The 16513-nt window shown below is 40.8% G+C and overlaps 1 protein-coding gene across 3 annotated transcripts in view; it reads left to right on the forward strand.

The window, feature by feature from the left end:
* smad1 (SMAD family member 1) overlaps positions 1-16513 on the forward strand; it is a 72740-nt gene that overhangs the window by 51105 nt on the left and 5122 nt on the right. For all 3 annotated transcript variants that reach the window (XM_033017945.1, XM_033017960.1, XM_033017953.1), the window contains 3 exons: positions 2022-2144; positions 9265-9486; positions 13940-14196. In XM_033017945.1, the coding sequence (XP_032873836.1) occupies positions 2022-2144; positions 9265-9486; positions 13940-14196 (602 nt within the window). The remainder of the gene's footprint in view (positions 1-2021; positions 2145-9264; positions 9487-13939; positions 14197-16513) is intronic.

A 16513-nucleotide genomic window follows, 5' to 3' on the forward strand; every position in this document is an offset into this window, starting at 1 on the left:
ATTTTGACGCTTTCAGCATCCAGTTATTTCACTGTTTTTCTCCACTATCTAATCAGTAAACTCATTCCACTAATTCATTGTTTTTGTTTGGAAAAGTTCCTGATAGCAGTCACAGATTTCCTTCCTTTTTGCAGTTTGATCACTTCCTCAATTCCATTCCACTATCTTGAATTCATTTAGTGTTAAAATTACTTTTATTTCTACATAGCATTTTGTATCTTTGGATCCTGTAAGTGGCCTATGTTCCAAGATGAAAATTCAAGGTTTCTACAGACATTGAAACACAAAATCCCCTGGAACTCCTTTATATATCAGTGATTAAATGCATACCTCTCCTCCAAGTCAAAGGCCCCTTGCACCTGTTCCTGTATCGCAAGGTTTTAATTGTCAATGCTCTGATTTCCAATAAGATCTACAACATAGTGGTGTGTAAAAGATGGTAACCAATTTTTGTTTTTAAAATGTTAGTTGTCTTTTATGGTCCTTTTTCATGTTTGCTTAGAAGTGAAAAGATTTTTGCCAACAATTTTGAATCAACGCTGTAATTTCTGAAAATGGAAAAACTGCAGATGTTGCTGAACATGCTCAGCAGGTCAGGTAGCATGTGACGAAAGAGAAAAAGGCCTCACTTTCGTTCTCCTTCACCCCCGCCTCAAGTTCCTAGTCCGCCACGATGTAGAGCTTTTCTTCTGTCGCCTCCGCCTTGGTGCTTTTTTTCTAGGGAAAGGGGTCCTCACCACCCAGTGTTGATCCCAACTCCACCGGTCCCCCTCCTCTTGCACTCCCCCAGATGGCCTTCTACACTCTTGAGACCACTTCATTTCTAACTGTTGGCGTGACATCAAACGTTTCAACTTTTCCACTCCCCTTACCTACTCTAACTTCTCCACCGCTGAACGTACAGCCCTCCGCTCACTCTGCAACAGCCCTGACATCATCAAACCCACCGATAAGGGAGGTGCCGTGGTAGCCTGGTCTCTACCGTCCAGCCCAGCGGTATGAAATTGATTTCTCTAACTTCAAGTAACCCTTACATCTCCCCTCTTTGTCCCTCCCCCACGCAGGTCGTTATACTAGTTTCATAGTCGTCTTGTTGAGTCTCATTGTCTACCTCGTTTTCACCTTGCCCACAGCTAACAATGGCCTGTTTCCTTTATCATTTTCATTTTTTTTTGTTGCATCTTTCATTCATCTGTTCTATATCTCAATATCACTGTCTATATCTCTCGTTTTCCTGTCCCCTGACTCTCCATCTGAAGGTCTTGACCCGAATCGTCACCTATTCATTTTCTCCAGAGATGCTGTCTGACCCACTGAGTTACTCCAGCTTTTTGTCTATTTTTGGTTTAAACCAGCATCTGCAGTTCCTTCCTCCACATTAGTGCTACAGGTTTAAGACCTGTCTTTACTTAGATAGTACTTAGATAGTAATAGACAGTCCAAGAAAAAAATGATTTATTTAATTTTTTCCACGTGTCATTTTTCAGTTATCTTAGCCAGCAATCAGTTTGATAGACAAGTTGATTAAAATCTAGACCGAAATCTACAGTGATTTATTCTCATTTATGCCCCAGGTATGTTTAGAAAACCACTACTCAGCAATTTTCATTACTTCCGTAATATTTATTAAATTTTAATCTCCTGAATGCTATTTTAATTATATAAATTTGTAATTTAACATATTTTTGGTAACTGGTTTGTTAACTGGTTCAAATCTGATTTTCAGTGAAATTCTAAAACTAAATGTACATTAAATGCACTGAGCTCACATGTCTGAGCTCTGGAGCGTGTCATTTAATTGCTCTTTACCCAGCTGATACATCTGTTAACAAATGTTCAATTCCAATCCGCTAAACATCGTGTGTGTCCTTCAGGTTAAGAAGTTACATGGTGTTGAATACCTACATTTTGTAAGGAATTAGCATCCCCACGAGCTAAACCTGAATACATTTTGACAAGCGTACTGTTATGATAAAGTTATATTGATTTGGAACTGTTCTTACTGTTTTGCCTGTTTACAGCTGATACACCTCCTCCTGCATATATGCCTCCAGATGATCAGATGACACAAGATGGTTCGCAACCCATGGATACATCAAATGTCCTCATGCCTACAATACCACTGAATATAACCAACAGACCAGGTAAAATATGGGAAGTGTAGTAAAATGGGAAAAAAATTAAAGCTTTTGTTGTGTGTAAAATATGCAAACTGGAAAAGATTGAGCCATTTTGGGACTGTTTGGGATTGTTTGCTTTGACTGTACGTAATGTTAATTGGTTTGACTATCTTTCATGTTATCTTAATTTCACTTTGATTTAATGGATCAAGAGCTATTGAAGCATAAGATTGTGACAAAAGATTAGAATTATTTGGTATCCAGACTACTATTATTTATCTCAATTAGTATAGGGCCGTTCTAATTAAGATAGGCTGAGGGAGAATATCAACTGTTAATTGAGCGGTAAGTGTGCAAGAGCAAATTATTTCTCCGTGTTGTATGTTAATGAATATGTGAATGAAGTTAAAAAAAATTATGGGAAATTGTAAATGATTTCATTTTGTATTGAGCTGGAAAATATTGATCTGGTTACTGCCATGACACTTAAGTTTGCAGTTTTCCTTGTGATGTGGCTGCTATGGCATGACCATTTTTGTTGAACTAATGTCAGGTGCTTTCTCCCTTGAACAAGATTATTTGTGTAAATAATCATTTAAGGGAGTTGATGTGTAGAATTTTCAAACTGATCCAATGAAATTGAAGAATATATGGGTAAATCAGTATAATATGTAATTTGGAGATTTAGCTACCATAATATTACCAAGTTTTTTTGGGTGGTAGAGGACACTAGTAGGGATACCATTGACTTAAATTTGGCCTTTTGCTCTTGGTCAATAGATTGTACTTCTGGACGTTTAAATTCTGAGTTTAGGGCCTGCAGTTAAGTGTGCTTGCATTACATGCCTCATGAATGTATACCACTAGAATATCATTCACTAGTGACGAATATTCCATTTGACGGAAACCTTGTAGAGGGTTTAAAAGTTCTGCGAGTGCCCCAATGGGTTCAAAATAGTGGTCTGGTTAAAGTGAATGTGGTAATTGTCCATTACAGATGCATTCTTCAGTTTTGCTAAACCGCTTGTTGAATCTTGCCAAACACTCTAACTACCCTTCTTGCCAAACACACTAATTTCCCATCCCACACTAGCATTACTGCCCCGGGTCTCCTCCATTGTCAGAGTGAGGCCAAATGCAAAGGAATATCACCAAATAATTTGCTTGGGCAGCTTATAACCTAGCGGTATGAATATTGATTTCTCCAACTTCAAGTAGCCCTTGCATTCCCCCCCCCCCCTCTCACCATCCCTCCCCCACTCAAGTTATACTAACTTCAAATTATCTTGCTGAGTCTCATTTTCTAACTCGTTTTCACCTAGTCCCTAGCTAATAATGGCCAGTTTACTATGTAATTATTTGTTTGCATATCTTTCATTCATTTGTTCTATATCTTTCGATATATCTTATTTCCCTTTCCCTGACTCAGTCTGAAGAAGGGTCTCGACCCGAAATGTTGCCTATTCCTCTTCTACAGAGATGCTGTCTGACCTGCTGAGTTACTCCAGCTGTCTGTGTCTTATCTGGTTTGGACCAGGATCTGCAGTTCCTTCCTACACATTCTATTACTCAGTAATCCCCCACTCGGTTAGAGCAGACAATTGGCAATATTAGACACCATCTCCCCCCCACCATGGTCCGTTATAATGAGGGTTTAGTATACTATTCCTTCATCAAATCTTTATCTAAGTATAATGGGAACATCACCTGAAGGACTGCAGTGGTTCAGGAAGGTGACTCACCATCTCAGTGGCAATTGGGTGTTGCCACTGTGCTCTCCTACATCAACTGCTGTGTGGAGACTGTCACAGTGGACAAGCAAATAAAGATGTTCCCAAACCGGAAACCCTGGATGAACAAGGAGGTTCAGGATCTACTAAGGGCACGCAACAACGCCTTTAAATCCAGGGACACTTCTGCTTACAGTGCGGCCAGGGCGAACCTGAACAGAGGCATAAAAAAGGCCAAAGTCATCCACAGGCAAAGGGTGGAAGACCACTTCAATACCGCGGACACCAGAAGCATGTGGCAGGGTGTCAGGGACATCACTGACTACAAGAGCAGCCCCGCCTGCCCCCACGGTGATATCACACTGGCCAATGAACTAAACACCTTCTTTGCCCGGTTCGATACTGGCAACACCACCAGGTGTGAAATAACCCCGGCCATAGCGGAGGGACAGGCCTTAACACTGAGCACTCAGGAGGTACAGTGCGCTCTGCGTAGGATCAATCCACGCAAGGCTGCAGGCCCGGATGGTGTACAGGGAAGAGTATTAAAGGACTGTGCTGGACAGCTGGCGGAGGTATTCACGAGAATCTTCAATCTCTCTCTATCTCTGGCAACGGTCCCCAAGTGCCTGAAAACAGCCACCATAGTGCCGGTGCCGAAAAAGTCCAAAATCACCAACCTCAACGACTACCGGCCGGTTGCCCTGACTCCAATCCCCATGAAGTGCTTCGAAAGGCTGGTCCTCTCCCATATTAAATCCAGCATCCCTGCCTCACTGGACTCCCATCAATTTGCATACAGGGCAAATAGATCAACAGAGGATGCCATCTCTCTGGCCCTTCACACTGTCCTGACTCACCTGGACAGACAGGGCACGTATGTGAGGATGCTCTTCATTGACTATAGCTCTGCATTCAATACGGTCATCCCCACCAAGCTCACCACCAAACTCCACCAGCTAGGCCTCAGCTCACCGATATGCGCTTGGATCCTGAACTTTCTCACGGAGCGACCGCAGGCAGTGAGACTGGGCCCGCACCTGTCCTCCACCATCACCCTGAGCACCGGCACACCACAGGGTTGTGTACTAAGCCCCATGCTCTACTCCCTCTTCACTCACGACTGTGTCCCTGCATTCGACACCAACACCATCGTGAAGTTGCAGACGACACAACAGTGATTGGGCTGATCACCAACGGTGATGAAACAAAATACAGAGCGGAGGTGCAGAACCTGGCGGACTGGTGCGCCAATAACAACTTGGCACTAAACACCTCCAAGACCAAGGAGCTGATCATTGACTTCAGGAGGTCCCATTCTGGAGAATACGACCCAATCTCCATTTATGGGGAAAGTGTGGAGAGAGTGTCCAGCTTTAAGTTTCTGGGCACTCACATTTCAGAAGACCTCACATGGTCCACAAACACCGCCGCGCTGGTCAAGAAGGCACAGCAACGACTGTTCTTCCTGAGGACATTAAAAAAGACTGGTCTGCCCCAACAGCTGCTGACAACGTTCTACCGCTGCACCACAGATAATAAATACTTGCCTTGCTTAAGATGGCAGAATCTCCACAATGACTACATTAAAAATAAAAATCTGAATTTTGATTGTTTTCCACGTTGTGGAACTGATAGATAAATTTGGAATGGTAGTGCAATTCATATTAGCAGTTCTGAAATAATTTGTTGTGGTGATGTGGTTCATTTCCCAGGTGAAGTCTTGACCATTTGTAGCTTTAATTAGGGGTGAAATGCTAATAATCACATTTACAGGAAAATTTAGTCCATTGCTATAAATTATCAGATTTTTTTTGTTGCAATCTCTTATTACCCTTGATTTCAAATCACTGATTTTTATGCAACAACAATTTTCAAGTTTTACATTTCTTGCTTTAAAAATGAGTTTTATCCATAATATAGGATTGTATATGATTGACTTCCATCTTAGTTTGAAGTACTCCGTGCTTTCTTTGAAAATGACCCAATGCTGTGATTTGCCACCATGTGTACACAGTTATTTTTGTAACCATAGTTTGTTCGCTCGTGTGTCAGACGATGTTCTGCCATCACTTTGCCACAGCCAGTGCCACATCTGTCACACCATAGAGTCATACCGCATGAAACGGCCGCTTCAGCCCAACTTGCCCTTGCTGACCAAGATGCCCCATCTACACTAGTCCCACTTGCCCGTGTTTGGCCCATAACCCTCTAAATTTTTCCTATCGATGTACCTGTCCAAATGTCTTTTAAATGATGTGATAGTAGCTTCCACAAATAAATCATCTGGCAGCTTGTATATCCGCCACTCTCTGTATGGAAAAAGTTGCCCCTCAAGTTCCTCTTCCCCTTTCCCCACTCACCTTAAACTGTTTCCTGGTTCTTGATTCCCCTACTCTGGGTTAAAGACTCTGTGCATCTAACCTATCTATTCCCCTCATGATCTTTTCCACCTCTAAGAGATGGTCCTCCTGCACTCCAACGAATAAAATCTTAACCTGCCCAACCTTTCCCCATAGATCAGGACCTCAAGTCCTGGCAACACCCTTGCAGATCTTCTCTGCACTCTTTCCAGCTTAACTTTCTGTATACAGGGTGACCAAAACTAAACACTATACTCCAAATCTGGCCTCACCAAAGTCTTGTACGATTGTAACCGTAAAACATCCCAATCTCTATACTTAATACCCCGATTAAGGCCAATGTGCCGAAAGCCACCTTGACCATCCTCTAGATAGGGTGGTCAAGGCACTGTGCTGCCACTTTCAAGGAACTATGTATCTGCATTCCAATATCCTTCTACTCTGCAACTCTCCCCAGATCTCTGCCATTCACTGTAACACCTCACACTTATCTGCATTAAACTTCAATAGCCATTCCTCAGCACACTTGCCCAACTGATCAAGATCCTCCTGTAATTTTTGACAACCATCTTCGCTGTCGACAATACCACCTAATTTAGCGTTATCTGCAAACTTACTAATTATGCCTTGTATGTTCTCATCCAAATCGTTGATATAAATTGCAAAGGGCCCAACACCAATCCCCGAGGCACACCACTAGTCACAGGCCTCCAGTCTGGGGGAAAAAAACAACCTTCCAGCGATCACTCTGGTTCCTTCCATAAAGTAAATTTTCTATCCAGTCGGCTAGCTCTCCCTGGATCTCATGTGATCTAACATTCCAGAGCAGCCAACAATGCAAGGCCTTATCAAATGCCTTGTTGAAATCCATATGGACAATGTCTATGGCAATGCCCTCTTTAAAAAAAAAAACCCTCAAGATTTGTGAGACTCCGACTGTCCAAATGCATTTACAGTGCCCTCCATAATGTTTGGGACAAAGACCTGTCATTTATTTATTTGCCTCTGTACTCCACAATTTGAGATCTGGATGTTTTTTTTCCTGCAACAATCTACTCCAAACAACTTGACCAAGTTCCAGTCTAAGACCAGCAAAATTGGTCTTGCCCCAGTTCAGAATTTTGACTTGTGGTCCTGCCCTGACTGTATTCATAACTATCTGAAAGATAATAGAACAGTGGTTGCAGTTTGCAAAAGGCTCACCCACAAATGAGTCGCCTGCTCTTCCCAATTCATAAAAAATAGGTGCAGGAGTAGGCCATTCGGCCCTTCGAGCCTGCACCGCCATTTAATATGATCATGGCTGATCATCTAACTCAGTATCCTGTACCTGCCTTCTCTCCATATCCCCTGATACCTTTAGCCACAAGGGCCACATCTAACTCCCTCTTAAATATAGCCAATGAACTGGCCTCAGCTACCTTCTGTGGCAGAGAATTCCAGAGATTCACGACTCTCTGTGAAAAATGTTTTTCTCCTCGGTCCTAAAAGATTTCCCCCTTATCCTTAAACCGTGTGACCCCTTGTTCTGGACTTCCCCAACATCGGGAACAATCTTCCTGCATCTAGCCTGTCCAACCCCTTAAGAATTTTGTAAGTTTCTATAAGATCTCCCCTCAATCTTCTAAATTCTAGCAAGTACAAGCTGAGTCTATCCAGTCTTTCTTCATATGAAAGTCCTGACATCCCAGGAATCAATCTGGTGAACCTTCTCTGTACTCCCTCTATGGCAAGAATGTCTTTCCTCGATTAGGAGACCAAAACTGTACGCAATACTCCAGGTGTGGTCTCACCAAGACCCTGTACAACTGCAGTAGAACCTCCCTGCTCCTATACTCAAATCCTTTTGCTATGAATGCTAACATACCATTTGCTTTCTTCACTGCCTGCTGCACCTGCATGCCTACTTTCAATGACTGGTGTACCATGACACCCAGGTCTCGTTGCATCTCCCCTTTTCCAAATCGGCCACCATTCAGATAATAGTCTACTTTCCTGGTTTTGCCACCAAACTGGATAACCTCACATTTATCCACATTATACTGCATCTGCCATGCATTTGCCCACTCACCCAGCCTATCCAAGTCACTTTGCAGCCTCCTAGCATCCTCCTCACAGCTAACAATGCCCCCCAGCTTTGTGTCATCCGCAAACTTGGAGATGTTGCATTCAATTCTCTCGTCCCTCGATGTGAGTAGATCAACCTTGTAGAGCCCTCTACATATTGCCTAATGAAATTTTGCTAAACACATTCCACCCTGTCTAAGCCTTTTGCACTATGATAGTCCCAGTCTATATTGGGTAAGTTGAAATCCCCTATTCTGACAACCTTATTAGTCTTGCATTCGCCATTGGATTGAGAAAATTACAAAGTGGCACGTATTCACTGGTGCGGTAAATTTCTGATTGTTACCCTGTTGGAAGAAGTGCTGGGAAATGGAAAAGTATCTTTTTAAGGGGAACTGGTCTCCTCTTTGACAATAGTCTACAATCTCGTGTGACCACGCAGCTTCTCGTAGTTCTATGGCAGCTTGTCCACCATTGGATAATTTTTCTTTGAAAACACGGGACCAAAAGTCTTGGCTAAAATTGGATGACCCTTTTTAATTTGACTAAGGTTGTTTTGCACATGTCTTTTAACTGAACTGGATTAAAGAGTACTTCTGACTTTTTAAACTAGTGTACCAGATTCAGAGGAAATGACCATCTGTGTTAATTGTCATATATCCTTGGATCCCATGGCTTACGCTTATGAAATGTCTGTTAGAGTAGCTATATATTTAAGGTCTCCGAATATCTGAGATGTGTAAAACTACATCTAAACTGTATTTATTCCTTCAGCGGAAGAACTGAAACACTAAATATTTCAGATGAATTAATTTCTTGAGGGAGTAAATAACATAGTGAATCATTGGCTGGTTTATGTTGTTTGAATCATCTAATCTATTCAATGTAATTTTACAAATCTCAAGGCACGTTTCTTTGTAGCTCATTTGTTAGTGCTGGTACAGCTTTTAACCAAAAGAATAATGCTGACTTTCCTTCTTGCAGATGTTCAACCAGTTGCTTATGAAGAACCAAAGCACTGGTGCTCCATTGTCTATTATGAGCTAAATAATCGTGTGGGAGAAGCTTTCCAAGCCTCCTCTACCAGCGTCCTCGTTGATGGTTTTACTGATCCCTCAAATAACAAGAATAGATTTTGCCTCGGTCTTCTTTCCAATGTGAATCGTAATTCAACTATTGAGAACACCAGGAGACACATTGGCAAAGGTAATCTCCATTTTATGGAGTTATAATTTGACTTATCAGATCAGTTTTGCAGCCCTTCTTGGGACTAAATGCTACATTGTAAATATCATTGACATTGTTGAAGATGCTTCATGTCTTTGAAAAACAGATAGTGTTCTAAGGTCATTCTGTAGGTAATGATTATTGCCAACCTGTCAATTATTCTAAGTAAAAACTCAAGAGCATGTTAGTGTTCAAAATATTTTGGTGTATTCTGATTTCAAATGCAGAGATCCTTTTGTGAGATTACTTCCCTTTTAAGTGACCTCATACCCTGTTCTTGTATGCACCCAATAATCTTAATTTTTGAACCCATTTAATTTTGCAATTTGCAATACTTCAAATGTGGCCTTATAAAGCTGCAAAGTGACTTCCTAACTCTTATTCTCAATGCCCCAACAAATAAAGGCAAGCATACCCTGTGCCTACTTTACCACTCTCACTCTCTCTACTCGTGTTGCCACTTTCAGCAAACTTGGAACAGAAGATCCCTTTAGCATCAATGTTGTTATGGGTCTTGCCATTATCTGTACACTTTCCCCTTATTTTCGACCTTCATGCGACTCTTCACACTTGCTCGGATTAAACTGCATTTCTCTGTTTCTCCGCCCTTATCTGTAACTGATCTTAATCCCGCTGTATCCTTTGACAGCCTTCGTCGATCGTAGAACAGTTCAGCAAAAGAACAAGCCATTTGTCACACAATATCCATATTGAAAATTTCAAGTTAAACTAATCTCCAGTGCCTGCATGTGGTACAAATCCCTCCATTCCTCGGATTTCCATGTGCCTGTTGTAACACCTCTTAAATGCCACTATTGTATCTGCCTCCACCATCATACATAGCAGTGTGTTTCAGGCACCCACCGTCTTCTGTGTATTTAATAAAAACTTGCCTATCACATCTCCTTTAAACTTTGTCCACCTAACCTTTAAGCTATGCTCTCCAGTCCTTGACATTTGCACCCTGAGTGAAAATGTTCTGACTATCTATCCCATCAATGCCTCTCATAATTTCATAGACTTGTATCGGGCCTCTCCTCAACCTCTAAAAGAGAAAACAATCCTAATTTGTACAACTTCTCCTTTTCGGTAATAATTCTGGCAGTATTCTGGAAAGCCTATTCTGCACCCTCTCAAGCCTCGACACCCTCCGTCTAATGGATGACCAAAACCGCGCACAATATTCCAAATGTGGTCGGATCAAAGTCCTATACACTGCCGCGACTAATGAATACAAGCATGCCATATGCTGCCTTTACCACTCTATCTGTCTACTTGTGTTACCACTCCAAGGATGCTATGGACATGGACTCCAAGATCCATCTGTACATCAATGTTATCAAGGGTGTTGCCATTAACTGTATACATACCCCATATATTCACTATCCCAAAGTGCAACACCTACTAAAGCATTCTCACTGTCCGCAACTCCACCAATTTAGCTGCTGTCTGCAAGCGTATTAGCCAACCCATTTATTTTTAATATCCAAGTCATTTATACATATCACAAACACCAGAGGTCACAGCAGAGATTCCTATGGAATACCACCAGCCAGAACAACACCCTTCTACCACTAGTTTCCGACTTCTGTGGCTTGAACAGTTCTGAATTCAAATGAGAAAATCACTGACTTCCGTACATCTTAATTTTCAGGATCAACCTAACATAAAATAAACCATCTGCTTATGACTGCTTACCTAATGAATCGTGGTTTTATTAAAACTATGATTAGGCATTGAAAACAGTGAAGGCATCATGCATTTTTGTTGTGGACCAATCATTGTATTAGTGCCTTACATTGGTAATGCTGGCCTCAAGGACTTGGCATTACAAGCAAAACAAATCTAGCCTGACCAATTGCAACTTTCATTCCTGAGCTAAGTGGTGAGATGTGTAATCACTTGATAATAGTTCTCTCTTGTTCTTTTCTGGTTTCATAAGGGCCACCTCTGGTCATTAGAATGGTGATTCAAGGTGACCAAGAGCTGAATTGCTACCATGCACTTGACTACTGTTGACATTAAAACAGTATTCATATGAGTGTAGCGTTAAGAAGCCAGGTTTCGGGCAATGATTCCAGTGCCTGGAAATGTATTTGATGCAAATAAATGTGGTGGTGATTGTCGGAAGCCAGAAGTTGCTATTCCAGAAGCTGCTTTGAGGTGTTCTTAGTGAGGCAGGAAACCAGGCCAGTTATCTTTCTACAACTTTCTCTTTAATCTTTACTCCATTATATCAGAAGGAAGATATTTGTGTGAGGGAATGTGCAGCAGTGAAAGCTGAACAAAATCTGAGACTATTTGCTCTTGCAAATAAACAGTAATAATTGTCTGAAAATCCAGTGATATTTGCATGTTTTAAATGTTCATAATCTTTTCAGGGATTGTGATTGTTCAGACAAATTCAACAGTGTCATTGCCCAAATGCTGTATTTGTAGTTGTAGAACAAGTCAGAAACATAGGTACTTTGGGGAATACTTTGCCATCAATTTCCCAAAAGCTATCCACTGTACATCAATAAGGTCTGAAGTGGAATGCATTAAAGGTAACTTGTCACAGTCAGAGCTTGACATTGTTCAGGACAAAATTTGTTGGTCAGTCGGTCTGAGAGCTTAAATATAATCTCCCTCTACAGTGTACATTGGCTGTTACATATCCTATAGCAAGGGTTCCCAACCCCAGGGGGTAAATTTGTTGATTCTGGATTTGTACATATTTATACTTATTGACCGACTGTTTGGTATCAGTTCATCATTTGTTCATAAATAAGTGAAATAACATTGTTATGTGCTATTAAAGTTTCCAGGGGTAAACGGGACGAAAAAGGTTGGGAACCCCTGTCCTATAGGATGTGCTACCACCTGTTGCCAGTTCATCTTCAATAGACTCTAGAAGCCGTGATCTCTCCCAGCAGAATCTTGATGCCATACAGCATCTAAAGTTGGATGTCACGATGCCATCATTCTTTACTGGAGAACTCCTGCAATTTCCTGCTGACTACATTATTAAAGTAGTTTCATTTCACGATACAGTACGATTTAAGAAATGTCAAATAATTTGTAAATATAGAGATATGCAACTTGAGAGTAAAACAAAATAGAGATATGCATTCTGGCATGTTGAAATTGAGATGCAAAAATAGAAGCTCTAACTAATCTTTCAGGGGCTGTTGATTATGGAAATTGTATTGAATGACTGGGAGACCAATAGTGTTAGATAGAGCTCTAGGGGCTAGTGGGATCAAGGGATATGGGGAGAAGGCAGGCACGGGTTATTGATAGGGGACGATCAGCCATGATCACAATGAATGGTGGTGCGGGCTCGAAGGGCCGAATGGCCTCCTGCACCAATTTTCTATGTTTCTATGTTCCAATAAGCAAACTAAGCCTGTGAAGGGTCTCAAACCAAAACCTGGTCTATCCATTTCACTCCACATATGATGCCTGACCAACTGAGTTCCTGCAGTACTTCGTTTTCAGTACTTTGTTTTTTTGCAGCAGCATCTGCTGTCTCTTAAGAGAATATTAATTAATTTGGCTCCTCTGCCATTTTCTGGCAGGGATGGGGAGAATAATATTTTTTCATAAATGATCATAGTGCCTTTTAATTTGGCCTCCTATAAATGCTTAGAGTGAATCAGGATAGGTAATTGGCATTAAGAAATTTTGCACAAAGCACAGAACTTAAAGGTATGTTTTGGTTTGATTTGTTTATAGAAACATAGAAAATAGGTGCAGGAGTAGGCCATTCGGCCCTTTGAGCCTGCACCGCCTTTCAATATGATCATGGCTGATCATCCAACTCAGTATCCAATATTTATCACTTTCCCCCAGATTCTACCGTTCACCAGGGGAAAATTGCAGCTACTTTCTCATGAGTCTTTGGGAGGAAACAGGAGCACCCGGAGGAGACCCACGCAGTCACAGGGCAGATACCACATACACAGCACCTGAGGGCAGAATTGAACCTGTGTCTCTGGGGCGATGAGGCAGCATTCCTCTCGACTGAGTCCACGCTGCTCCAGCTGTGCCATTGTACTTTCTTAGCCCAGTCCTAAACACTGCCATGGCCAGATTGATCACTTTGTCCAAGAGGTTAAAGCTATCAATATGAAGGCAGCAGGGCTAAAATACATCTGAAATGGGAAGATTAATATAATCTCATTTGGAACTCATGGCTTCTGATAATGGTGTGCGCATGTTTTCAGGTATTGAATTTGATTGTTTTTATTATTATTATTACTGCACTTGTGTGTCTGTAGAATATTTTTAAAAATGTATTACTTGCAGATTGCCACAATTTAGAGGAGTTTGAATGTGCAGTACATTTTATTGAAGATATATGAAAACAGTTCACAAATCAGTGAAATACTGTTCTTATTGTAATTTACAGTATATTATGGAAAACAAACTTGTGTCTGTTGGCTCACAGGTGTTCATCTCTATTATGTCGGCGGAGAAGTCTATGCTGAATGCTTAAGCGACAGTAGTATTTTTGTTCAGAGTCGAAACTGCAATTACCATCATGGCTTCCATCCAACAACTGTCTGCAAGATCCCCAGTGGATGTAGTTTGAAAATCTTCAACAATCAGGAGTTTGCCCAGCTTTTGGCACAGTCAGTAAACCATGGCTTTGAAGCGGTTTATGAACTAACTAAAATGTGCACCATACGAATGAGTTTTGTAAAGGTAATAAAAATGTCTAGTTACTCTAGTTGATATTTATTGGTAAAGGAAACTAATCAAGTGTACAACAAACAAAGATGAAATAAGTATAATGAGAGGAGACTTGTGTTCACACAGGCATATTTGGTATGTGGCGATTAGATTGTGGGGCCAGAGTTTAGTTTAGAGGTACAGCACGGAATCAGGCCCTTCAGCCCACCAAATCCAAGCTGATCATCAATTATCTATTCATAGTTCTTAAGTTATCCCAATTTTGCATCAAGTCTAGACACAGTGCGCACAATTTAGAGACCAATTAACCTACAACCCCTTTTGGTTACAAAATCTTTTTGGGATGAGGGGGGAAGCCTGCGTGGTCATAGCAGATGGCATCAGAGGTCAGGACTGAACCTGGGTCTCTGGCGCTGTGAGGCAGGAGTACTACCAGTTGCACTGTGCATCCCTCAAAGTTAGCTTCCTGAAGTGAAGCTTCCTGGCATATTTAATTAAATATACTCTAGACCAAATCAGCTGTTTATACTCAAAAATTCTATAGTTGGGTATACTATTTTATGATGTTGATACAAATGAAGCTATTCTTCGGCTATTCCAGTTTTTGTAAGGTGTTCAGCATCATTGATTCATTGGACTGCAAATTATCAAATTTTATCCATCTGCTTTGGCTCCTGTTCTCACCTACTAAAATGATGGTTCATAATTTAAAATCATTACTGTTCAATGCTTTTTGTGGCAGTATCCCACATTTCTATCCACTTCTGATCATAAGATTGTTTCCTCTCTTCTCACTTTAATAGCATGCCTCTGGTTTTAAGTTTGGATCCCTTAGCACTAACCAATGGGAGAAAATTATTTATATATTCTATCAACAGCTTCGGTCTAATTACCATATAAAATACTTGCATTCCATATTCTAGCAAATTGAATACAGTTGTAACCAAATGAATATGCTGTGTATGTATCTATTGTAACCTTCTAATTAATGGTCACTTCACCACTTCCAAGGACATACTATATAGTTTGTACTATTTCAAAGCTTTGTATTCTTTTAGCAAATCTTCCTTTGTGTAATATTCAACTTGAACTTCAACTTGTTAAAGCTAGCAGTTTATTCTTTTTTTTTTTAAATTGTCCCATTTTAGTGATCATTCTATAAGGATCCCTAAATCTCTGGATTTGTACTCTTTCTATCTCTTCACTGCTTAAAATAACATGCATGTTTTTGGTCCAAATTGGATATCTTCAAACTTATTAATAAGCATCTTTCATATTTTTCCTACTCATCTATCTATCATTCAATATCTCTTTGTGAGACCCTTATCTATACTCTTCTGTTATTAAGCAAACCTGGACAATGGACTTTATTGTGCTACTGTATTAATAAAAATTAATAATGATGATCTTAGATATCCTTGTGGGAGACCACTAGTCCTTCTGCCTCCAGTAAATATTAACTTAGTGTATTCTTTGTTTCTGCCACTTAACAATGCACACTCAATGTAATTCAATTTGATCTTATTGAATTCAGTCTAAAGAAGGGTCTCAACCCAAAAGGCCACCCATTCCTTCTCTCCAGAGATGCTGCCTGTCCCGCTGAGTTACTCCAGCATTTTGTGTCTACCTTTGTTCTTATTGAATATCTTCTGGAAAACTATATTATCCTCCAGCCATCTTCCGCAGCCAAATCAGAACATTTATTAGATATATGTTGCAACTTACGCATTTCTTTTGATGCTCCAATCACACTGGTTTCTTAGCCTTCAGTTTTCTATCCTTAGTGAAAGAATCTGAAATTCACAGCAATTGATAAACCAATGGGTCTGTAATTAAACAAGTCCTCTCTTCCTTTCCCACTCAGAGTAATAGAATCATACCGCATGGAAACAGGCCCTACCCATGTGGACACTTTCCCACCCGCCCAAAATGCCCTATTTACACTGGTCCCAACTTCCCATGTTTGGTCCATATCCCTTTAAACCTTTTGTATCCATCTACCTGTCCATATGTTTTTTTATGTTGTTATATGAACTGCCTTAACTACCTCATCTGGCAGCTCGGTCCACATACCCACCACCTTATGTGAAAGAGCCCCTCGGGTTTCTGTTAAATCTTTACTTTCTCACCTTAAACCTATGTCCTCTGGCTCTTGATTTCTCTAGTCTGGATAAAAGACTAGCTAGCTTTCCCATGCGGTCTTGTCTTCCACACAGCCTATCATGCAGAACCTTATCAAACGCCTTACTGAAGTTCATATAGTCAACACCTACAATTTTGTCTGTATCAATCTTTTTGGTTATTTCTTAAAACCTTATGCGATTCATTA

The sequence above is a fragment of the Amblyraja radiata genome, chromosome 1, assembly GCF_010909765.2.
Source record: "Amblyraja radiata isolate CabotCenter1 chromosome 1, sAmbRad1.1.pri, whole genome shotgun sequence".
NCBI classification, from domain to species: domain Eukaryota; kingdom Metazoa; phylum Chordata; class Chondrichthyes; order Rajiformes; family Rajidae; genus Amblyraja; species Amblyraja radiata.